This window comes from Anopheles arabiensis, chromosome X (genome assembly GCF_016920715.1).
Source record: "Anopheles arabiensis isolate DONGOLA chromosome X, AaraD3, whole genome shotgun sequence".
In the NCBI taxonomy this organism is placed as follows: Eukaryota; Metazoa; Arthropoda; class Insecta; order Diptera; family Culicidae; genus Anopheles; species Anopheles arabiensis.
The window spans coordinates 24185573-24210182 of NC_053519.1; the positions used below are offsets into that span (position 1 = coordinate 24185573).

A 24610-nucleotide genomic window follows, 5' to 3' on the forward strand; every position below is an offset into this window, starting at 1 on the left:
ACACTCTGAACGCTTTCTGCGGAGAGCACAGTACAAGATAAGAGAGCGGATGGAGCGTTTCGCTGGCTTACGATCGTTCACTCTCTTTCTGATCTTCAAAGACATTGCCGCTTCTGTCAACTAAACCAACATAAGAATTACAAAGAGGATTTCTTTAGCATCATTGGCGAATTAACACGAGTGGAGGCCCAAAGGGGTCACACGAATGTAGGCCTTTCTGAAATGTCTAGACTTCGGGGCCCCACGCGGCCGCTGAATTGCGTAGTACTTAATCCGCCCTGTCTAGCATCCTCAACACTACAATCAAGTATTTTAATTTTAAACCAGTAAAATACAATACAACTATAACTAAAATAAAAAAAAAAGTCAAATTGAATCATCCGTCAATGGTAACTTGAACCCACGTTTGAAACATTGTTGACAGTGTAGAATTAGGATTTTACGGATTGGGAACATAAAAAGTTGTCTATATTGAGCAGGCTAGAGAGAACTGTACAGGAATGTACAATACACGCAAGGAACAGGAGAAGGAAAGAGAAGGAAACATATAAATAGAAATATAAGGCCGCGGGGCCACGGGACTTTCTGAAGCTGATCAAACATTCTCAAGCACTCATTTAAGTTTCTCAAGCACTCAAAACTTGTTCTCAGACGTGAGCTCGCGGCCGTCTTCAATTTTTCTCACTCTGAGAAACTGATAAAGCCACTCAAGCTTTGTTTGAAGCTTTAAATAGAAATTTAGTTGTTAATCGCATTTTTTTTTTTACTTTTTCAATTATAAATATTGAATACATTTTCCAACGTGATTACCGAAAAACAAATAGCACAATTGCTCATATTTCAGTCAGCCGATCGCTGCATCGTCAACTTTCTCAAAGATTCTCAAACCGATTTTGTGCCGATACGACAAACATTGAGAACGCAGGTTTCTCAAAAGCACTCGTGAGTGCTTGAGAAAATGAGCGTTGAGAAACCCCATGGCCCCGCGGCCTAAAACAAGCTGAACAAAACAGAAACAGAAACAAACACAATTTTAATTGAAAAAAGGCGTTCAAAAGCATATTTTCTATTTAAAGCTCCAAATAAAACTTGAGTGGCTTTATCAGTTTCTCAGAGTGAGAAAAATTGACGACGGCCACGAGCTTGCGTCTGAGAACAAGTTTTGAGTGCTTGAGAATGTTTTCTCAGCTTGAGAAAGCCCCGTGGCTCCGCGGCCTTTCATGCCTAAATGTATGAACCCAAATTACTTTCGATGATATACAAAATGTTGCCATGCGCCCACACATGGCGTAAACAAAATTACCGTGAAATGGATGATTTTTGTATCGAATTTCATCAAATGTCATCGATTTTGGCTTCACACTTAACGGCGCGTAGCTATTTGGCGGAATTTTTGGCGCATTGTTACATCTTAATATCATACCTGCACTTTCCTCGTTCAGCGTTTCAAATTCACCGTCGCCCCATCCAGCTCCCGTGTCGTCTATGTTATTCCAATCAGAGAGTTGATTGCTATTACTACTACTGATGTTGATCAGGTTGTTCATATTCTTGAGCGCAATCATCTTGCTAGGACTGTTGATATGATTCCCTTGGTTGTTGATGCTGTTATTATTACTGTTATTTGCATTAGTACTGTTGCATGTACTTCTGCTGTTGCTGTTGGTGGTAACTGCTTTTACTGTGTTTTCCGTCAATGAAGAACTTATCGTATTCGTCGTACTATTGTTACTGCTACTTCCACCACCGGCTCGTCCCATATTATACGAACTGTCAGTATGACTATTGTTGATTGATAATACCAAATCTGTTAAGATAGCGGTCGGGTTATTCGTAGTAAATTCATCCTTTGGCTGCACCTGATTAAGCTCATCTTCATCTTTTTCATTTAGTTCAGTTTCATTCTGCGTAGAGAAATATATTCAATTAGTGTTACAGCATACACAAAGTCACTATCTTCTATACCGGATCTTCCTCTAGACTTCCCCAATCTTCGTTGTCCCAACCATCGCGCACATCACTAACACTGCCGATCATGTTGAGATTCGAGTTTGGTTGATTCGATGTTCCAGTCATTGGACTACTTGGATCCTGAGACGTCTAAGAAGAAAAAAATAGCACGGTTGTCGCGGCATTATCATTCTAATTCTAATTTGTGCAACAAAACACCATTAACTTACGTCCATATCACCCCAGTTTTCCTGATCCCAATTGTCCGGACCATAGTCGCTTACCGATGCAGATGTATCAGCGCTCTCGTGTTCTAGCGAAGTCATGGAGGTAACGCTACTAGTTGTGGTCGAAATACTGCTGCTAGAAGGTTGTTCTGTAACACAATTACATGAAACCATGAAAACATACATGAAAACATGATTGATACAGACATTATTGCTTCATTGAAAACATACGGATAAAAAAAAGCCGTTATACCTAAGAACAAATAAATGGCGGATGGAGCAAATGTAAACATGCTGATTCATGACTTTTTTATTTATTATAGTTATATTTTTGTTGAACATAGATTAAACGTAAATATTGAAATTCATGGCTATTATTTAGCATGCAACATTTGAGAAAATGTATGCTTGAATCGCTTGATACAGGCAGACTTAAAGGGCAATTAAATGATAGTTGAGAATAAGTATCAAAAAAGCATATTTGGTATTAACGTCATTATTTGGTAAACGCGTGTTTGATAACTCGATTTGTCGCTTGTTTGCTATTTCTAGAAATGAACAAATCTTTATCGGTTGGTTTTGCGCGGAGTTTTCTCTCCACGGAGAAAAACGTAACATCGTATGCAGCTGTGAGATCCAAGTTGATTAAAGAATTGGGAAAAATAATGCGGTCAAGTGATGTGCATAGGCGGCTTATGGCACGAGTAAAACGTCCGTAAGAGGCAATGTTAGAATACGTGTACGAAATGCAGCTCGTGACACGGAAATCGATGATGGTAGCGTTATCGAGTGCATCGTGGATGGTGTGTCTTACGATGCAAAGGTGCGTGCGTCACTTTACCGAACACGCAGTATAGTCGAGTTAAAAGAAAAACTTTTGCTGATGGAAAGAGCGGAGAAAAAAAGTGTTATAAAGAAGAACAGTGTGCAGCGAGAGTCAAGGTTAGAAAGAGGTGTGCGCAAGTGTTACAGTTGCGGCAAGTAGGGACACCGAGCTCAGCTCAAGATTGTTCCACGAAAAGTCGACTTTTTGTCCCGAATACAAACGAACGTACTCCGGTGAAGTGTTTTAGATGTGGTGGCGAGGGGCTTTTCGGCAGAAATTATGACAAAAACAGCTACAGCGTGATGGGTGGTCAAGCTTGTGTAACAGGTACCGAATGAACAACGAATAGGCAAACGAATAAACCGGTAATCTCGCCTCACTTTGATAGTGCGTTAACACTTTGACCACCGGCCTGACGTCACACCCAACCGACATTATCGCGCGACATTTTAAAATTTTGTATGAGAAAAAACGGGCTCAAAACGTTCTCAAATCGTGCTCATTAGCAGCACTAAAGAGCACGTCTCTGCAACGGTGCGACAGCGTGTATCATACATCTAGTTTCTGTATACTACATTATTGTTCAATTTCTTTCATTCTCTCCATTCTCCCTACAAAGACTTTTACTCTCTTTTGTCCATTCTGCACATGCTTACGCTCTTTATTTTACCTTCTTACTCGCACATACATATTTACATACTCACACAATTCACACTGCCTAAAACCGGTGCGGGATACACACGTACCCGTCTTGCCTGCCTTCTCTCCTCGTTCTTCCTTTCCTCCAGCTTTGCCGTCGTCGAATGGTGTGTACGCGTCCTGCTTGCTTCCCTCTTGCTGCTCCCACGTGCTGCACTAGCGAGCTGGATGTTCGTCTCTACCTTCCTGCCGCTTCTCCTCTACCAGGCGCTAGCACGTTGGAGGATCGGATCGTTCCTGCCTTCTTTCCTCTCCTGTTCTGTTTTCGGCACTCCTAGGGATAGAAGGAAATATTAACTATTTTGCCAACAGCTGTTCAATTTAACGTCAAGCACAATACTTACCAACCAATTGAATATTGCTTCTGTTGTGGTCCGTGCTCACTTCCGTTCGTGCGTGTGTTACGATTTCTTTAAAAAAAACGAAATTGATTTTATATCACAATTATCAATACAATTCAGTTTGATAAAGATTGATATAACCCTTTATTAAAAACTGTACTTACCAAATAGTTTTTCCGTACTGGTTTCACGAGAGAAAAAACGGACACACACCGACGCGTCCTACCGCTTGCAAACTTGATTTCACACTACCACATTTTCATGTGAACGCGAAGCAGCGCCTTCCTCGTGTGGCTATACAGGTATTCCCCGATATACGCCATACTCGATATACACGATTTCGCTATACGCTTTTTTTCTAAATTTGACGGTTCTTTGAACAAGTAGTACTAATTTTAGAAATCGAATGTCAAATGCAAAATAAATTCCCTTTTGGTTGAATATTAAAAACCATTTCAAATGGTATAAAATTGAAAAATTAAGTTGAAATTAGATCAAATAACTAATTTAGTGGCTAAAACCTACCACTTCATGCAAAGTTATACGGATATTAGTTATAATTTGACTGAAAACCTCGAAATTCGACTTTCGCTATTGAATATTCGAGATACGCTATTGCCTCCGGTACGCATTGATAGCGTATATCGGGGAGTACCTGTACAATGATACAAAGAGCGGGCGAGAGGAGAACGCTTGCGTGAACGATTGGTGTAGCAAGCGAATTTGGACAAGTCCCAGAAAAGCGAGACGCAAGAGTTTCTCTCCAACGATGGAAAGGGATGAGCTAAATGAAACATGCGAATCGTTGATGCGACACAGCCAAGTCGCAAGCAAATACAGACCAACACCCAGAAGAGCGAGGCAGAATGAAAAATTTTGTGAATGTTAGAATGAGAAAAATGATAGATACACATAAAAATCGCGCGATAATGCTGGTTGGGCAGTTTTTGAGTGAGCACGTAGCGCATGGCAAGAGAGCGATGGGAGCGACAGGTTCTCGTGCGATTGTTATTTCTCTTTTGTTTCATTGCGATAAGCGACGTAGCACATGTCGTTCTCGTCATCCCAACCGGCATTATCGCGCGATTTTTATGTGTATCTATCATTTTTCTCATTCTAACAATCAGAAAAATTTTCTCTCCGTCTTGGTATTATGGAACAGCGGTTTTCAAAATAGATAATATTTCCCTCTTTCACCAACAGTGCCAAAAACAAAAGGACAGGAGAGGCAGGAACGATCATTCAACGCTTTAGCGCCGGACGAAAGAGAAGCGGCAGGAAGGCAGGAACGATCCTCCAACGTGCTAACGCCTGGTAGAGGAGAGGCGGCAGGAAGGTAGGGACGATCATCCAGCACGCTAGCGCAGCACGTGGGAGCAGCGAGGGGAGGCAAGCAGGAAGAATTTTTAACCCATGCACACCATTCGACGAAGACAACGCTGGATGAAATGAAGAAGAACGAGGAGAGAAGGCAGGCATGACGGATACGTGTGTATCCCGGTTTTCGGCAGTGTAAATTGTGTGGGTATGTACATTTGTATGTGTGAGTATGAAAGTGAAATAAAGAGCATAAGCATGTGCAGAATGGACAAATGAGTGTAAGAGTCTTTATAGAGAGAATGGAGAGAACGAAAGAAATTGAGAAGGGATGTAGCATACAGAAACCAAATGTATGATAAACGCTGTCGCACGGTTGCAAAAACCGTCTCTATAGTTCTGCTATCGAGAATGATTTGACCGCGCTATAGAGAAAAATTTTTCAATACAAAAAAAAAAACCGCTTGCAACGTCACGATGTAGGTTGGGATGTTCGATACCGCTCGATACACAGCTGAGCGGTGAGCAAAACCGTCATGCGATTTCATATGACGCGGCGCTAAAAGTATTTAGAACAATCAGCTGGCAAAACGGTAAAGCCAGTGGCAGTGCAGAAATTATTAGGAGTGATGAGATTAACACGGTGTGAGGAAACGAGACAAAAGAACCAATTTGGTTGGGAAAGAAGTATCTGAAGCCGTTGATGAGTCCAGCAAAAGTGGTTAGGAAAGGACCTTATGCCTTTTTTGTCGATTTTCAGGAATCAAATAGGGAAAGTGAAAAAGAAAGACGAGACATGCTTGGACCTTAGGCCTTTTTTGTCGATTTTCGGGAATATAAGTGAAAAAGAAAGACGAGACATCCAATATTGCAACGATCGAGAAGTGATTATTGTGTCAAGTGAACTAACGGCGCGGGTTCGTACGAAACAAAAACAGGAAGAAATGGTGAAAACTGTTGGTGTAGTTTCTGTGGGTAGACCTTGTGGATCGAACAAACTGAAAGGAGAACCTTTAAACATGTGTATCAAACGGAGACATTGGTGAATTCTCGCAGCTTGCTGAAGCAGATCAGCAAGGAGAAGAAAGAGTTGAAACGACAGAAGGGTTGTTTGGAATTAATAGGGAGGAAGAATAAGGCTTTACACCCAGGATGTCAGGACCATTTGGGGTCAATGGACGATGCTACAAAACGATATAGGTTCTTTTCCACCAGAATGACGGAATCGGGAAAAGACATGCCAAAGAGTAAGACAAGGTATAGATATACAGTGAACCCTCTCTCTCCTCTAATTTGGAAAACCTCTGAAATCTGTGTCCCTCTTATTTGTGTATGGTGTTGCCCATCGCCTCTCAAATAAGAGAGGGTTCACTGTATATATATATATATATATATATATATATATATATATATATATATATATATATATATATATATATATATTTATTTATTTATTTATTTATTTAAATCATCAGAAAAACATCAACTTCAGGAAACAATTGGAAATCTGGTACTCTACTAGAAAAGGTCCCTCGAACAAAATGCAGTGGAACCCCACACAACGAGTTTGATCTGTGACAGTTCCTTACTCATTATGCGGGATAATTAATGTTTATATGTATAAATTTATTGGAGTCGCTTAAAACATGGAAAATGTCATAAATATTTGGACGTTCAACTGCTAGATAAAAAAGATAATTTTTGCTGAAGAATATTTAATTCAAACAATTGTTGAATTATAATTAAACTGGCTTCTTTTGGACTCAAACAAATCTAGCAGGAAATGTCTAGCAACACAACGTCAATTTTTTTGTAATTTTTCCATTTTTTAATCGACTACTATAAATTTATACCAGCACATTTTGATATTGGAAGCAATTCTTTTTCTTTTCATACAAATACAAAAAACACTTAAACGTCAAAACATTAAACATTCAGAATCTCATGAAGAGAATTTCATCGCAAATGTGCATTATTGTGTGCCGTTTTGCACAAATTCGCAATGTTCACAAATTTGCCGTTTTGCCCATCACTAATGCATGCTGTCCAAATCTAACGAAACCCTCTTAACCGCGTTCGAGAGGAAAATGCTCGGAAGGATACTCTGCCCCGTATGTGTGGAAGGACAATGGATGAGCCGTTATAATGACGATCTATACGAGATTACGCCTACCATACTGTCGTGCAGCGTATCAAGCTCGCCAGGCGCCGTTGGGCTGACCATGTTGTACGCAGGCCGTCCACAAAGACAAAGGAGGCGTGGTAGGCCCAAATTGAGGTGACAAGATGGCGTGGAGACGTCCGCCATTAAGGCAAGGATAACCGATTGGCAGACGAAGGCGCGAGATCGTGAGCGGTTTCGGACACTCCTGAGGCAGTCCAAGACCGCAAAGCGGTTGTAGCGCCGGATTTGTAAATAAGTAAGATATGTTCGTTCAAGTCAACACCAATTAAAAACAATCAATCCATAGAAATGTCACTCCAGTTGGTGAACATTGTTCGCTAAACTAAAGTTTGTTCATCTCGCAGTTAGCGGTCCCCTACTGTTATGGAAAAAGTCTCCCGCATAAAGGTCGCTTTAGACTTTGCGTGGAAGTGAACGTGAAATTTTGGTTATTTTGCTATATTTCAATAAATTTGTATCAGAATTTGGCTCATCGTACACCAAAAGAAAGGATATTCAATTCCCGAACTATCTAGACTATAAAAAATATTGAATTTAATAAATTAATTGAACGCATTTTTTGTGATTTCCCGCTGACCATTATTTTTTCGCCGTGAACAAAGCGGAGAATCACATGGAAATGCGTGTGAACGTGAATTTGTTTTCTCTATATTTCATAGAATATTAATCGGAATATTACTCATCGTACACCAAAGGGAAACAAAGGGAATTAAATGCCCCAACTATTCAGACTAAAAAACAAGTTCAAAAATGAATTAAATTCGTTTCCTTATCATTCCCCGCTGGCCATTATTTTTCACCGTGAACAATTATGAACAAAATTCTGAATGGAGCGTATTGCATGTCATATTGTTGAAACGGTTCAAGTTTACCACGATTACACTCGATATGCGAGAATCCACTGTGTTCGAATTCGAGAAATGTTCTGCCAACAACACCAAAACACGCAAAATCGTAATATTTTGAATATTGAAGAATTGAGTTTAATATCTATGTGTTTGTCAGGGCTTACCGTTAAATAAGCAAAGATAGCCATTGCGGGGGGGCCCCGTCAATGAGGGGCCCCGGAATCTTTAGTACATAATCCATAACAGTTGATAGAATATGGCACTGTATTAGCAAGGAGGGCCCCGTGGGTTATGGACGTTGGGGCCAAAAATTTAGCCAGTTTCGTGGTACAGTCGTCAACTCGTATGACTTAACAACATGTCCGTCATGAGTTCAAACCCCAAATGGACCGTGCCGCCATGCGTAGGACTTACAATCCTGCTATGGAGGTTAATCCATAAGTCATTGAAAGCTAACCCCACAAGTGGTACAGGCAGGCCAAAAGAACGAAGAAGAAGAAAGTCAAAAATAAGTCAATAGCCGGTATCATCGAAACCGTTCGTAGCGGGAACGTAGGCGCTCACATGAAACTTTAGGAATGGCAACACATTTCTTGTGCCCGGTCCTACAACGCCGCGGTAAAGAGCTGCGCAGCAGCCATCTAGTACGTTAGGAAAATGAGTGTCGGGACGTACGCCGCCGCTACGAACGGATTCAATAATACCAGCCAAAAACTACTTATCACTTCAACAACAAATTTACAAAAAACGAAAATGATTTTAAAGCCAAATCTAAGACATCATAAGCGAAAATAGAGATTAAAAAAGCGAGTAAGACGACGAAGATTGCAGAAGCGGATTGATTGTTGCCTGAATAAGGTAAAGTACATAAATCAAAAGGTTGCTACATACCCAAAGAAGCAGGCTTACTCAAGGTTTTACCCGTAAGTGGTGGCTTCGGTCGGGCAGTGTCACTTTGACTGCGGTAGAATTTGGCAGTAACTGCTGTCACTGCCCACCCAGCCCATGTTGCAGCAGCATTACCGAGCGACGGAGTCGCTGTATGAACATCAGCCTCTGTAATGTGAGGTTGAGAATTGAAAAGCAGCAAGAATAGCAGTGCAAGAACAATCAAACATTCAGCAACACATTACTCACCCATGCTCTCGCGTAGACTGGGGTCTTCTGATACTTTTTCCAGCTTGCCCAAAAATCCACGGAGTGTTTTGAAGGCAGGATCGCGGACCGATTTCTCAGGGTCTGTTGTAAGTGGGCAAAGTGCTGGTAGTATACGTATAGCAACTTCATTCAACAAAAAGTACTGCTGAGTAGCTGCGAGAGCTAATATTCCTGCTACTCGCGACGGTGGAAATGGATCACGCATAGCTCGAATAAAGGCAGACACAAGTACACGTTGCCGCACCTTTGAAAAATTATGAAAAATTCCGAAACAATTTACAAATACTGTAGGTGACCGCTAACTGGATGTGTTTTAACTGGAGTGCTTTTTAACTGGAGGTTCGCTAACTGGAGTGATTTTCAGTTAACGAACACTTAAACGTCAAAACATGAAACATCCGGAATCTCATGAAAATAAATTTGTCGCAAATGTGCATTTTTCAAACAAATTTAGGGTCTCTTGCCTACGTTTGCTATTAGTTTATGTTATTACACGAATTACTATACTTTATACCAATATAAATGAAAAAAAAAGTTTGGTTTGTTTATTCCAGTCAACACCGATCAAAACAATCAATCCATAGAAACGTCACTCCAGTTAGCGAACATTGTTCGGTAACTGGAGCTTGTTTACCTCTCAGTTAGCGGTCACCTACTGTACCAACATTATCCAGTATTAGTTGAGTTCCTCTTACTTGTGGATGTAGATGGGGTGCGATTTTACCAAGACAAACAGTGGTGTTTGTTCGAATACCGCCCTGGTCGTCTCGCGACTGAAGTCGAGCAAAATGACGCAACACTTCTACATTCAGGTTGTTATAATTAAGTTTAGGCGCTAAATGGATGATTGACTATGGAAAAATGTAATAAATAAAATAGGACCAAATTAACTATCAATTGTAATTTAATAATAAGATAAACCTTACCTTCACGGTTTGTTCCCTGATAGTCGGATTAGTATCTAGAAAACCATGTGCAATTTGAGGAAAGATTTGATCATTCACTACATTTGGTTGCAAGTGCGAAATAAACAAATCGAGTTGCTGTAGCAAACGTGAGCGCGTTACACGATCAGTTGAAGCAAATAACTTGACTACACATGGCACTATTCGCTTCTGATATTCGCCTTCGTCTAAAAGCCGACCCAACTGAAAAAAATGTTAAAAATGTCTTATAAATCAAATTGAACGGCAATTTTGTACTGTATTTGCTTGTATGTACATCGTGATGCAACGCAACGTTGATAAACGCCAGATTTGCCACATAGTTTATAGCTCAGGGTATAATTTTTTGTTCCTTTTACCCCATACTTTTCCTTTGTAATGTTTTCGAAAGATTGTTACGGTCGCCATGTAATGTGATGAGCGTACATACGGTACAACTGTACATCGATCAACAAGTACCGTCGCGGTAGATCAGTGTTTCGCTTACATGTATCGAGGTAGAATAATACTTTGTTCGAAGCGGACTTCTCACCTCTTGATCGTTTAGGCGATCATAAAAGCCCTGAAGGGGTTTCCTTTAATGGAAACTTTGAAATTTAGAAGCCTTACCTTTAAGTTTACCTTACATAACTAAACTCTTGAAATAAGTTGGAAGGCGAAGTTTTTGTGCAGCGTAACGTCCTATCTTGACAGTCCGAACAAATCTGACCTGCCACGGTCGGATTTTTAAAAAATTTATACTCTATAAGTTTCGTACATTTGGTTTTGAAATGTGTTTTTGTGCAAATACATTGTATCGGAGTGAGGTGTCTGTCATTATGTGCCTATGCTGCGTTTTTAGCGATAAGTTGCTATGCGTTCTCTGTTTGTCTACTTTGCTGCAGTAACGCTTGAATTTCTTATATTGCGCGTTTTGGTTGTTTTCGATAAATGTGTCTCAATGGTTTTTTTTTAAGGACGGTATGGTCTGGGTATGTTGCTATGGTGTGGATTGATTTGCTGATGTAATATAATGAAATTGTTGCAATAGTGTGGTTTGGCTTTCTGGAGTGTGTTATAATGTGTCTATAGCTGATAGTGTGGTTTGTAATAAGTTCTGTTTAGCAGATATGCTACACCTTTATCGGTTTCAAGATATAATGATGTTCATATTTTGTTAAAAATGATGCTCTGGACCGATTTTGCTCAAATTTGGATAGAAGATGCCTTATGGTGCTACGTACACTGAGAAAATTTTCCTATATTCCATAGTAATGCATTTCGAGTTTTTAGCAATTATGGCTATTTAAACATTTCAAGTTGCTTAATAAAATTGATAAAATATTTTAGTTTGTATAATATGCAATAATGCATACGTATAAATTTATTTAATATCATTACCATTTCATTACATTATCAAACCATCATTAATTGAGTGTTTCCAGTACACTTATGTGCATAAAGATTAAACGTGTAAAATCATCAGCGTTTTCAAGCATTATACCGCAGTCTTGGAATTGGCTAAGACAGATTCGGGAAGGAGTCCCGCGGTCTTGATATAAAGTGTGAAACCCTGTATTGTTAATTCTCAAAATGACTGTTCATTATTGCACAGACTATTCTTCATGAGTGCGCTCCCTGTTCAGTAAGGCCGATGCCTTATATTATTCGATAATATGTACGATCCAGATTGATCCAGACTGTTCCGGACTAATCCGGTTATGATACGGAGTTGGATTCATATTTTGCACACCAGAGTGGGAGTAGATCCCTGACTCCATTCCGGATTACCCATCACTATTCCATGCAAGCGAGAAACGATTTTATGTTTTTAGGCTATCCTACAATACCGTCTCCATTGAAACATTAGTCCTGAGACGTTGGTTCGGAGCAGTTGGTGTGAAGCCGGTTTCGGAGTTGTTAGTCTGCTACGCTCCGCTGGAATTTATCATTATGCCCAGGTCTAGGAAAATGTTGTTTTGTTGCAAAAGAAACAAATCTATTTGTTTATTTGTTGAAGAAAACTTTTTAGGGCGCGTTTACTTACAAAAACGGATACAACAGAATTACAACTGACTGTATTTTAGTGTGTATAAGGTCCAAAATGACCAAAAACAGATTAAGGAGGTCGTTATACACGTGTAGTATTTTTTAAAATCCTGAAACGTTATTTACAAAGACATTCCTTATTTCGGCAAAATATTAAGATAGTCTAGTGTGTATCCACAAAGATACATAATATCGGAAAAGGCGAAGGATATGCATAAGAAAAATAATAAAAAAAAGCAAACTGAAGAAACAATAAAAAGGATCCATATAATCCTAAAAAACTCAAAAACTAAAACAAATTAAAACATACCGGTTAAGACATCAAAGTTAATAACAAAACTTTTTTGTTCTAAAAAATGCCTAACAAAAAAACAAGTTACATAAATTATCCAATTTACATTTTTTTTATGGAGTGTAACGTACTAAAAAGATCGAACTTTCACGTATACAGTATGTCCGAAGAGGCGAAGATGTAGCGCTCAGCGTGTTAACGAGCGAACCAGCTGCAGAGAGGTAGCTATATCTTCATCATGATCTACAAGTGAACAATGAAATCGTTAAATCTGCATCCACACGATAAGCGCCAAAGAGCTCAGTTGAATAAATTTACAATTCACACCTCGAAAGCATATATCTCCAAACAATTGGACATATTGCTATCAAATATGATATTCGTCTGCACACGACTTAATAGGATGATCGTTATGGATGGTCAAAACAAAATCTGTGAGTCGGGTTAGATCAGGTGGTGCAACCGGTCATACTTTCTAGTTTTGGTATATATATAATCATGTATGTGTAAGATCGAAAAAGTATGCCCACTATCTGGGGAGAACAGAATGATGATCCGAAAAATGATTCTTGTCCACTTGCTCACTTGGCCATTCGATCATTCGCCTCTATTTCTCTCAGCAAGTGGTGAACCGGATCTTTCAAAACATTATCCTTGTTTGACTGAATGTCCGGTTCCGTGGTAATCTCCTCAACACGCAAGACTCAATTACATGCCCTTCCTGGTGTGGCATGTCTGCTGTACAACTTTGTATAATCATAGAACCACTGGAAACTATCACATTTTACAGTTCAAATAGTTAAAACTTTGACAAATCCGGTAAAACAGCAGAGTAGTCAAATCCCATTTGAAACATAACTGATAAATGCAGCAAATGGGAACATAGAACCTAACAGTAACTTATCGTATGGAATAATTATTGTTGGTTTAAATACACATGCGCTTTTGGAACGGCCCAGTACTTCATCGGTAAGCGTAGGGCAATAAAATGTGTCTGCGTAGGTCCGTACAGCGCGAGAAGATCAAATAGGAAACAGACTGCATGATGTAACATGCAAATGCGTAGCGATAATTGATTCCTGTAGGATAACACCCCAAGACGCAAAGGTCACAACATCTCAGCGTAACGCGAAAGATTTCAAGAAAAATACAAATAGCATATACGCATATATCATATACGAATGCATCACACCTACACATCGACACAAAATGTACGTACACAACCAACACACACAAATAATTCTAAGATATATATACCAGGGTTTTGTGAAATAAAGATAAATTGATATAGACAGTGAATGAAGTTGCACGTATCTTTATTCATGAGCTGGGAGTTTCCCCTATGCAAGGTAAAGCCTCTTAGCTCGAACGATTCCAGTAAGAGAAATTTCTTACAAATTTCCAAGATCGCCTGGACGATCACAACTATAAAGTGAGAACATTAACAGTAATTATTGTTATATTACACTGGTGTCCCTGATAGCTAAATACAGGTTGTGCAAGAATAAGAATAAGAATAAGAATAAGAATAAGAATAAGAATAAGAATAAGAATAAGAATAAGAATAAGAATAAGAATAAGAATAAGAATAAGAATAAGAATAAGAATAAGAATAAGAATAAGAATAAGAATAAGAATAAGAATAAGAATAAGGATAAGAATAAGAATAAGAATAAGAATAAGAATAAGAATAAGAATAAGAATAAGAATAAGAATAAGAATAAGAATAAGAATAAGAATAAGAATAAGAATAAGAATAAGAATAAGAATAAGAATAAGAAGAAGAGGAGTAAATAAAAGAACCATAATTCATTTTGCCTTCGGCGTAAATAATTTAAAACAGTGCATTCTTTGATATATTTTACAGTTTCTTGAATTATTTTCATGTGCCTGTCATGTGCTCAAAGCTTGAATGGATCGAGTCTCTGATAATCAAGACTGTTTATCCTGATAAATGGGTAAATCAATCAGCTAACCAGTATCTTGAACAATACTATGGCTAGGAGTGATAAGGCAAAACTTAACTACAGTTATTACGCCAAATAGGAAGGAACGAAAATTTGAGATAAAATCTTTGAACTCCTCGGGAGGAAAAACGCGACATGAATAATAAGCAATATGAACCAGAGTTTATCAACTACAGTCTTTCCCCGAGTTACGCGAATAATGCGTTCCGGAGACATTCGAGTAACTCGGATTTTCGCGCAAGTTGAATATCACGTTTTATAGCCAAAATATACTTGATTAATAATGATTTTTGATTGGATGCAATAGGTGTATATGGGTTATTTCTGTTTTTTAGTGATTTAACACTTTAAAAAATGCAAATTATTTTTCATTTAACAATTGATAGAGAAAATTGTACAGATTTGACATCTAAACTGTCAAAAATTTAAAATTTGCGTAACTCGAATTCGCGTTACTCGAGTGTCGCATAACTCGGGGAAAGACTACAGTGAAATAATAAAACGAAAGAAGACTGAACTTAATCTGCCATACTTCGACACATTACCTTAAACATTGGAGCTAAAACAGCAGAACCAGCATCACCGTACTCGTAGGCTGTTATAAGTTGCGGAAGAATTTTGTACCTATGAAAAAAATGAGGAGCTTAATTTTGGTAATGCTAGGAGCGAAAATATGAAAACACTCACCTACAAACATTGTCAGGAAAATTATCTATTTGCGCAGTGAGGGAGCTAAAAAATCGCATCTTCTCAATCTTATCTTTGATTTGAATTTCTTCCAGAAAAAGTAAGGAATCAACTAAGTCATTTTTGAAGAATCCGCCAGGTTTGCGACATTTGGTGATAACATCAGCGGGATTAGGTCGATTAGCAGGTGTGGCACCAACAAGCTCACAATATAATGGAGCTAACGATTTTGGGATCTACAGAGAGGGAAAATACCACAAAGATAAAAATCATAACTATTGGTATAGTAGAAAATGTGCATGAGATTAGTTACATTACCCTTTCGATATTTTTAAGGTGTCCTCGTGTTTTCAAAGGTTCATTGAAGGATTCCCACACCAGACAACCGAGACCCCACATGTCACTCGAACATTTTGTAGCCGTTTTTATTTTGCTAGCGTCATTCTTTTCCGGTGGATCATAAATTTCCAAAGAAGGTGGTATTTTTATCGGTGGGACAACAGGTAATTCAGCCGAGGATACGTACTCCAGTCCACCCAATTTCCATTCGCCTGATGTATTGATAAATACCGACCATATCGATACATTGTTGTGTCTCAGGTTGCCATCATTATTAAGAAATGATAATGCACGCTGAAATCAGTAAATAGATATAAAGAATTAGTACGTTGACTCATGTTCTAGAAGAATGAACATTTTGTATTATAAATAAATTTATATTGTATATGCCAGAACAGAATACTTTGGATTTAAACCGAAATACCCCGGAGTTTTATAATAAATAATGTCAAATATTTGAATTAATTTTTATAATAATTAATATTAAGAATTCATTAGACCAGTGATGTCAAACTCGTTTTGGGTCGCGAGCCGGATTTGAGTAAAAAATATTAATTCAGATATTTTAAGCTATTCGCCCAGTTTTTGTTTTCTCCATCACCCACTACGCCACATGGCGTTTTCGGTCGGAGAAAATTATAAAAATCTATGCTTTGACTTAGAATCGTATCTACACTTTTTCGAAGCCTTGTATAAACCTATTCACGACAAATACTCCACCATCTTTAATTGTGTACAAATAACAAATATGGAAATACAATTTAATTACGCAAAGCAGTTAACATTTACTCATATTATACTTTAGTGGTGGTTGCCCTAACTCAGACATTTTATTGTTCTCATGCAATGTTCCAGATACACGCCAACTTTGAGGCAACCTGGACGATTCGTTTGACCTCGTATATCACCTCAACATATCGACACACGAAAAAAAAAAAATGCCGCATTTTGACAATGCCTATGAATAATAACTATAACTTGTCAGTTTATTACCATATCGTCAAATAATGGCTAGATGTGTGGCTATTTCTTTTTTAAGGAAAAGAGACTTTCAACTTCCAATCGGCCTCATACAATTCACACCTTTTTGAAGTGTTTGAATTTTCGATATTTTTAAAGATATCGGCCAGAATTTTGTCGAAGCCTAGCTAAAGGGTACCCTCATCAATGAAGTAAAAATGGTATTCCGATACATGGTTTCCGAGTTTTTTTTTCCTAAAACCTCAAAGTCAGAAAATGGGTGAAAATATGGGAAAATATAAGTCCGGCTTTTGGGAGCCGTCAGCAAACAAGAACTAAAGCATATGCTACATGCCATCTTCGCGGATATCTGCCAGATAACAGCCACTGAATAAAAATCTCACATCACACTTCGTTAATCGAACTATTGAGACTAAATGTTGAAATCTTCTTCCTCAGTGGATAAAAAATATTTCATCCATTTTTCTGTCTCGTAATCTACAATTTACTTCAGTTTCATTCATATAACTGTCAAAGTTCTGCGCGGGCCGTATTGAAAAGCTTCGCGGACCACATGTGACCCTCGGGCAGTATGTTTGACATCTCTGCATTGAACTATTACACCTGGATAATTAAGTTTTATTATTATTCAGGAAAAGCGGCTCGGTTTTAGGGCAGATGCAAAGGAAACAAATCAACCAATAGTTTGAGACTGATTTGACTTATTTATTAACTTTATATGTCTTGCTCATTCACCTTTAAAGCTACTCGTTATCCATTCATATATTTCATTAATGAAGAACAAACAAACAACATTATAGATTCGATGTTAAAAAAATAGAAGGGATGCTTGCTTACAAAATAATACTTTACCGTGATTTGAAATATACCCCAGGCCAAATACAAATCGCGCTGAGGTCCTTGAGCAGCTAGATTGCCGATATGTGTTCCTAGAGGCTCGACCGGTTCGGTTGCCACGTATAAGACTTTATCGGATTCCAGACTGTCCAGAAATTGCAGTATGCTGGGATGGCGGAGCGTTTTGAGCCGCTTAAGTGCGGCCCTAGCTAGTTCCAGCTTAATATCCGAACCATTTTTGATATCGTAGGTAAAGACCGACACCTCATCGTTTGAACCTTTTCGTTTGCCACGGAACAGACTCCAGATGCTCTTGGTGTTGAACTGTTGCACTGGATCACCAATTTCATAAGGGAAGTCTTTAGACGAATCGCGTGAGAAAAAAGACCACATTACGTTCACACACACTAAACTGCACACAACTGAATCAACTTCACAGAATCGCTAAACGGTATTTATATTTGCTGTTCTGGATGAAACGATACAGGTCTAAGATGACAAACTGTATTATTGAAGATCTTATACTAGATTGAATAATATTCAAAGCAATTTGGCCACTGCACTGCTGAAGAGAATACATCTAAAGTAAATCCCAGTACTAAAATGGATAACATAGATTATCCGAAATGAGTTCATTAAAGTAGTGTTAGGTGTTTTCACGTTTTACCCTTTTATATTACGATAATGGAGAGCTCCACGGCATTAGAACAAAGTCAATATACGAAACAGATTGTGTCGCACATCAGAAATTGACAAGAGAATAAAAGTATAATATGCTTGTGATTTGACATTTACCTCATTTAGTTTTATGTTTACAATTCAAGAAAGATCCTAATGCGCTTTTACATCCCACGAGACTACAAACTGAGACAGTTGTCGCAAGTGATGGCATCTCGTGTGATAAAAAGTAGACCAGTTTGTAGAAGAGCTAAATAAATTCAAAACTAAAAAAAAAAATACTTTTTAACTTTTTTTTTACGGTTTTAAACAAAATTACAGGCAAGTTGACTCAGTGCAATGAGCTACTTTGACTAACAAAGAGTGAAATTTTGCATCGAAAACGAGCGAAATTGATACTTTTGGTCGGGCGAGACCAAGGTTCCTGAAAGATAGAAGGTAAAATAATGAGGATATGAAGGCCTCGGTACACGACCCGAAACTTGAGGCGTAAACTCAGAAATCTGGAATCTTTACGTCAAAAAGTTTTCGGGTCGTGTACGAGGATAATGTATTTGATTGAAGATTGATTTGTATCGCTATTGCTGAGCGACATTGTGGGAGACATCTGCCACTCTGCAAACAAATTTAATTACCCCGCACCCACCTTCACTGTTTTTTTATACCGGAGCCCAAGGATAATGTATTTAGAAGGTTGATTTTTATCGCTTTTGCTGGGCGACATTGTGGGGGACATCTGTCACTCTCTGTATACAAATTCCATTACCCCACACCAGCCCTCCCCGATTTTTATACTGGAGCCCCAGGAAGAGATATGTCAAGTCGAGAAATGTCATTTTGCTCTGAACCAAGGTGGAATATAGAGGAGGTGTCTTCTTAGCGTTTGGCATGTTGCCATTTTGAGATTCAGTTTGACAACAGCCGTCGATTTTTGTTTACAGGCAGCAGCTGCATTATAACGTGTAAAATGTCGATTTATGGAGTGTGGATGCAAAATACAATTTTTTATTGCTAAAAAAATGTTAATTAAACGAAAAAAATACATTTATCCTATCCAAATACCAGCAACATTCGTCCCATTTGACAACTGCCGTCGATCCTGGTTTTGTGCTTTTTTCTAAAGCCTCGATGCCCAATTGTTTTACATGACGACACCTCCTTTCTACCCACTTTGGCTCTGAACAACTTCACCTTGTCATTTATAACACCTTGCCGGAGCCCAAGGAACAGTTATGTCAAGTCGAGAAATTTCATTTTGTTCTGAACAACTTCACCTTGTCATTTTAAAACACCTTGGTCGTGAAGCTGCGTTTTGTGTACCACCAAAGGTGGATTTAAAAATATCAAGTGGTGGACTCTACCCAGTCAGACAGCCCACGTAACAATTTCCCATATAAATCTCGGCAACATTTCCTTAAGACCAAGGTGTATGGATATTAGGAGGTGAAGTGCTTCAGAGCAAATTGACATTTCACGACTTGACATAACAATACTGGGGGCTCCGGTATAAAATCGGGGAGGGCTGGAGGGGGGTATAGAAAATTGTATGCGATTTGACTTAACAATACTCAATGATGGCGCCCGGAAAACGCGCTAACAATTCACCTCCTTAATAAAGACACCTTGCTTAAGACCAAAGTGGGTAGAAAGGAGGTGTCGTCATGTAGAACAATTGGGCATCGAGGCTTTAGAAAAAAGCACAAAACCAGGATCGACGGCAGTTGTCAAATGGGACGAATGTTGCTGGTATTTGGATAGGATAAATGTATTTTTTTCGTTTAATTAACATTTTTTTAGCAATAAAAAATTGTATTTTGCATCCACACTCCATAAATCGACATTTTACACGTTATAATGCAGCTGCTGCCTGTAAACAAAAATCGACGGCTGTTGTCAAACTGAATCTCAAAATGGCAACATGCCAAACGCTAAGAAGACACCTCCTCTATATTCCACCTTGCTTAAGACCAAGGGCAATAAGGCAATCCGGATTAGCCTAGTGTTCACCCGGATAAGATTGAGTTTGACATGTTGACAGAGCCGTTTAGCAGGTTCTTCGAGTTCAAGCCTGATGACATTTGTTGAAGCAGCCATGTTTATTATTTGACTACGATGGTGAGTGTGTGTTCGAACACATCGACAGGGAAAAAAAAGAACTCACTCCACCTATCCCCTCCCCCCCGCTTCCACCCCTTTTCGGCTTGTTGTGTACAGAAACGGTGCAGTGTAACCGCGACTCGATGCTGTCGTGCAACTGACAGCATCCGACGTCCGAATGGCCGTTAAGAGCTTCGGGAGCGATCGGGCTACCGAGGGTCGGCACTCGATCATAGGCCGCGACCCGACACACACAACAGTCCTGTAGAAAATATGTTATTTATATTAAAATATAAGTGGTTTATACAGAAGAGCCGCGTGTGTCCTTAATATCCTCAATTGTGCACCAGTCCGAAACACAAAACGGCTTGTGTTAATCATATTGAATCTGTCTTGTTTTTCCTCCCGACTACCTACTTCATTCTCCCTCTTTTTCACAAGTGCCACCCGTGTTGCCATTGCACCGTTATTCCTTGAATTTGTTTTTATTGTTCGAAGTTTCGATGTGGTCAGTCGCGGATCCTAGCGAGAGTCATTTATACTCATTTGGCAGCCAGAGTGTGTTGTATCTGAAAGAAGAGAGGAGAACATATTGCTACAAAGTATATTATACTTACCATCGATCTTTAGCCGTCAGTGTTCCTGTACAGCATGGTATGTATTTGACTATCGTAACGATTGTGATCAATGTGGTTATTTGAAAAATAAAACTCGATTTACTCCTCGTAGGCATCATGCATCAGCCGGACAAAGAAGAAGAAGAATGGTTAGAACTGAGTACTTTTTCCTTTTCTTCGTCTGAACTACATAGTGAAAATGTGGCAGAAACAAGTTTTGGTGCTATCAAACGAAAAAAACAGGGACTAAAATCTCAAAACCATTATTCTCCAAATCGAGGAATAATTTTATCACAGAACAGATCAGCAACTCCAGTGCCGAGTTTGGCAACTTCAAATGTGATATAGAAATGATGACCACACCGTTTGGTTGTCTTCTGTCTAATGCCCGTTTATTTCACCTTCATGCGGTTTGTCGCTTTGACAGATTGACGTTGTCGGAGCTGTCTGAACCTGCACGTCACTGATTAAAGTGCAGGGCTGCCAAACACCACACGCCCCCATGATGTTCTCATCACTTAATGTCTACAACAAAATCTGCCAGTGCCTGTGGCGGCCGTCGGTTCCGCGCCGGTCGACCTTCATTCATTTCTATGGGTTGCTCATCAAACTGGGCAGGAATTTCAGCATATTGCTCAACGCTTGTTTCCTCTTGCTCCTCATCAACTTCGACATAAGCGTCTATAGAATCATTCGGGTTTGACCTCGCATCAAGAAAGAGATCTATCTCGTCCTCAGCTGCAGATGATGGTAAAGCAATGTGTGAGGTTGTCAAAAATCTCTTCCCCGTATGTACTCGGAGCTCTTCGAATGTCAAGCACATGTCTCGGCGTGCCTTCCACCTCTACAGTGTTTCTTGATATGACACCAGTCACTGTACCAGGCTTCCATTTGGTTGTACAGGTTACTTGGGGTGGCTTAACGAATACTGAATCTCCTGGCTTGAAGGGGCATTCCTCGATGCCTTTTTCTGAAGGCTCTCGAGGTTTTGCCGAAGGATGTCTCCATTTGTAACGGAAGATGGCATCTGCTGGAGATTCCTCTCGACTACAATCCGACGCCAGATTGTACCAAAACACGGCCTGGAGAGGTGACGTGGCACTTCTGGCAGCTATTCTTTTAATTGTTCGATGGTTACGTTCGACAATACCATTACCGGATGGGCGATAAGCTGCTCTATATCGCCTCACTACATTCCAGTTCCTACACAGCAGTTCGACATAGCTAGAGCGGAATGCCAATCCGTTATCCATTAGCAATTCATCAGGAGGTCCTCTTTCACGAAATACTCCTTCCAACACCTGACTTATTTCTGAGCCACTCTCTGTTTTTATCTCGCGCCATATCGCAAATCGTCCTGGTCCACAATCTACTATTGTAAGATATTTACTTGATTCAAAGTGAGTTACGTCTACAGCTAATCGTTGCCATATTCTTTTTACTTCGAGATCACCTTGCTCGTGTGTGGTCGGTGCTGGGTCGATAGATTGACACTGTATGCATTCGCGTACGCACTGCGATATTTCATTTCTATTTATTGTTGGATCTACCAGTCTTGCCAGATAGAGTGAACGATCTACGCCAAAATGATGCTGTTCATGCAACCTCTTCACGTTTGCTGCGCACGCCACGTGTAACTCACGTGTGATCGGTTTAGTGAGCCATGATTTTTTCACTCGCGTCAAGGCATCTGCTTTGTTCTGTTCAGACTGAACAAAAATCACGTTCAACTCCAGTGCATATTCGTTCATGAGTTCTCGTATTGTGCCCAAACGTCTTCTGATCAACATCTCTGAAGCACCAGAAACCTTGGCTCTTGGTCCCAAATCACAGGCCGATCGAAGCCAGCTAACCACAGTAGCCGAATCACACATCACTTTCAGCTTACTCAAGCCCCATTTCAGTGCAAGGTTGATTCCTCTCATCACCGCGTCTAGCTCCGCAATGTTAATATGGCCAGCATCTGCTTCTTTTCGCAACCACGCTGCGTCTTCTACTATCTCGCCACCAATTTCCAAGACTACACCGTATGCTACAGAGCTAGCGTCACACCAAACAATGCCTTCCGCAGCATCTGGTGGCACCATCCAACAACCTCTAACCGGATCATCGCGTTGCACTCTTTCTAATATTTCCCGGAGGATCATCATTGCCTTTTCTCCAACACCATCATCCCATCGCTGCCCCTGACAATGCCTTTTCGAGTAGCTGCACGCGACGCGCAACCAATTAGCCACTGGGTAGTGTCCCACCAGGCGTCCACACACAGAGAAAAATTCCCTCCTCGTCAACTCGTGATCAGGGAAAGTCGGCAGATCATTCCCTCGACGAAACAACACTTGCCTTTCGTTCTCGCTAAGTTCTAGCCCAAGAACTCGCCCTCCATGCAAATGTACTGGTGGCTTCGCTTCTAGCCCATATCGCTTCAGGTGGTTGACAACTTCGCCTGCTGAGACCACACTTTCATCCACGATAATATCGTCAATGTAGCTACCAGTACCTCGTCTGATTTTATCATTTTGAGATAGTACGTATTCAACTATTTTACTCATGATTTTTGGTGCGCTACTCAACCCAAAGCCCAAGCGTGTTAAGCAATAAGATCGGTTTTTGAAACATACCTGTTGAAAGTCCCAGAGGCTAGGATCGATCCGTACCTGAAGATAGGCAGATCGCAGGTCCACCAACTTTAAGGGTCCCTTCATTCTCCGCCACCTTCGAATCGTTTCATCGCAAGCAGGAGCATCCAATCCAGGGTTCGATTGAACAAAGCTGTTAAGCTCACGATAGTCAAGAACCGGTCTAATCTTGTTCTTATTCGGTTGTTCTACCGCCATGAGTGGCAGCCTACCGTATACCTGTGACTTCCATGGTCGCAGCCAACCATTCTCAATCCATGTTTGAACCTCTTCATCGAACCGATCTTTCTTTACAGGATCATCAACGCTGCCGTAACTAGCGGTAGTGTTTCTCAGCACCGCAGGGTCTTTTTTCCATTTCCACCGTGCAGTCCACTCCTTCCCGTCAAAGCTCGCCTCAAAATCTCTATCGTCTATTGTCACTGCTGTTGGCACCGCTCCACATGCTGCACCACACGATGGCTTCGAGGTTAGCGCACAACTTTGTCTCCGGATCGCAGTAGTGGTTCCCAGAAAAATTTCGGTGCTCGTAATCATTACGCCACCGAACGATTCTATCGCGTCCATTCCAAGCACTACATCAACGCCATCGACCAGCTTGTCCAAAACAAGACACTCGATGCGGGCTGACATTCCAGAACATTCGACCAGTACACGTTCATAACCTTGGCAAGAAACCCTGTCTCCATTAATTGTTACTATCGTTGCGAGCGGTCCAAACGCCGTAGATGTGGAGAACCGGGGCGAGATGATCGATTTTCCACAGCCAGTGTCGATAAGGGCCCGCGCCTGTACACCGTTTACGACAACTCGAATAATAGGCAGCGCCTCTAAGCATGTCGTGGGAGATCCGCTGGCGCCGTAGAACTCCCTTGTCCGTTTCCCGCAGGGCAATTACGCCGAAAATGCCCTACCTGCCCACACGTCCAGCATAGAGGTGGTTGCTTTGGAGT

At 40.1% G+C, this 24610-nt stretch overlaps 1 protein-coding gene and 1 long non-coding RNA gene across 9 annotated transcripts in view; both read right to left on the reverse strand.

Moving 5' to 3' along the window:
* Nucleotides 1-18622, reverse strand: part of LOC120905481 (N-terminal kinase-like protein) — a 52525-nt gene extending 33903 nt beyond the window's left edge. The window contains exons 1-12 of one of the 8 annotated variants that reach the window (XM_040316289.1): nt 18422-18622; nt 17642-18095; nt 15788-16102; nt 15470-15705; nt 15328-15406; nt 10478-10699; nt 10247-10402; nt 9531-9795; nt 9285-9449; nt 2181-2326; nt 1966-2100; nt 1424-1904 (exon numbers count right to left, since the gene is read on the reverse strand). In XM_040316289.1, coding sequence (XP_040172223.1) covers nt 1424-1904; nt 1966-2100; nt 2181-2326; nt 9285-9449; nt 9531-9795; nt 10247-10402; nt 10478-10699; nt 15328-15406; nt 15470-15705; nt 15788-16102; nt 17642-18019 — 2578 coding nt within the window. In that variant the 5' untranslated portion in view covers nt 18020-18095; nt 18422-18622. The other 7 variants (XM_040316288.1, XM_040316287.1, XM_040316286.1 and 4 more) reach the window with 7 other exon arrangements.
* On the reverse strand, nt 2357-6698 carry LOC120905482. The gene is made up of 3 exons (XR_005739915.1): nt 4208-6698; nt 4047-4112; nt 2357-3976 (listed from the first exon to the last, which is right to left on the reverse strand). It is a non-coding gene; the product is annotated as an uncharacterized LOC120905482 (long non-coding RNA).
* Nucleotides 18623-24610: the final 5988 nt, after the last annotated feature.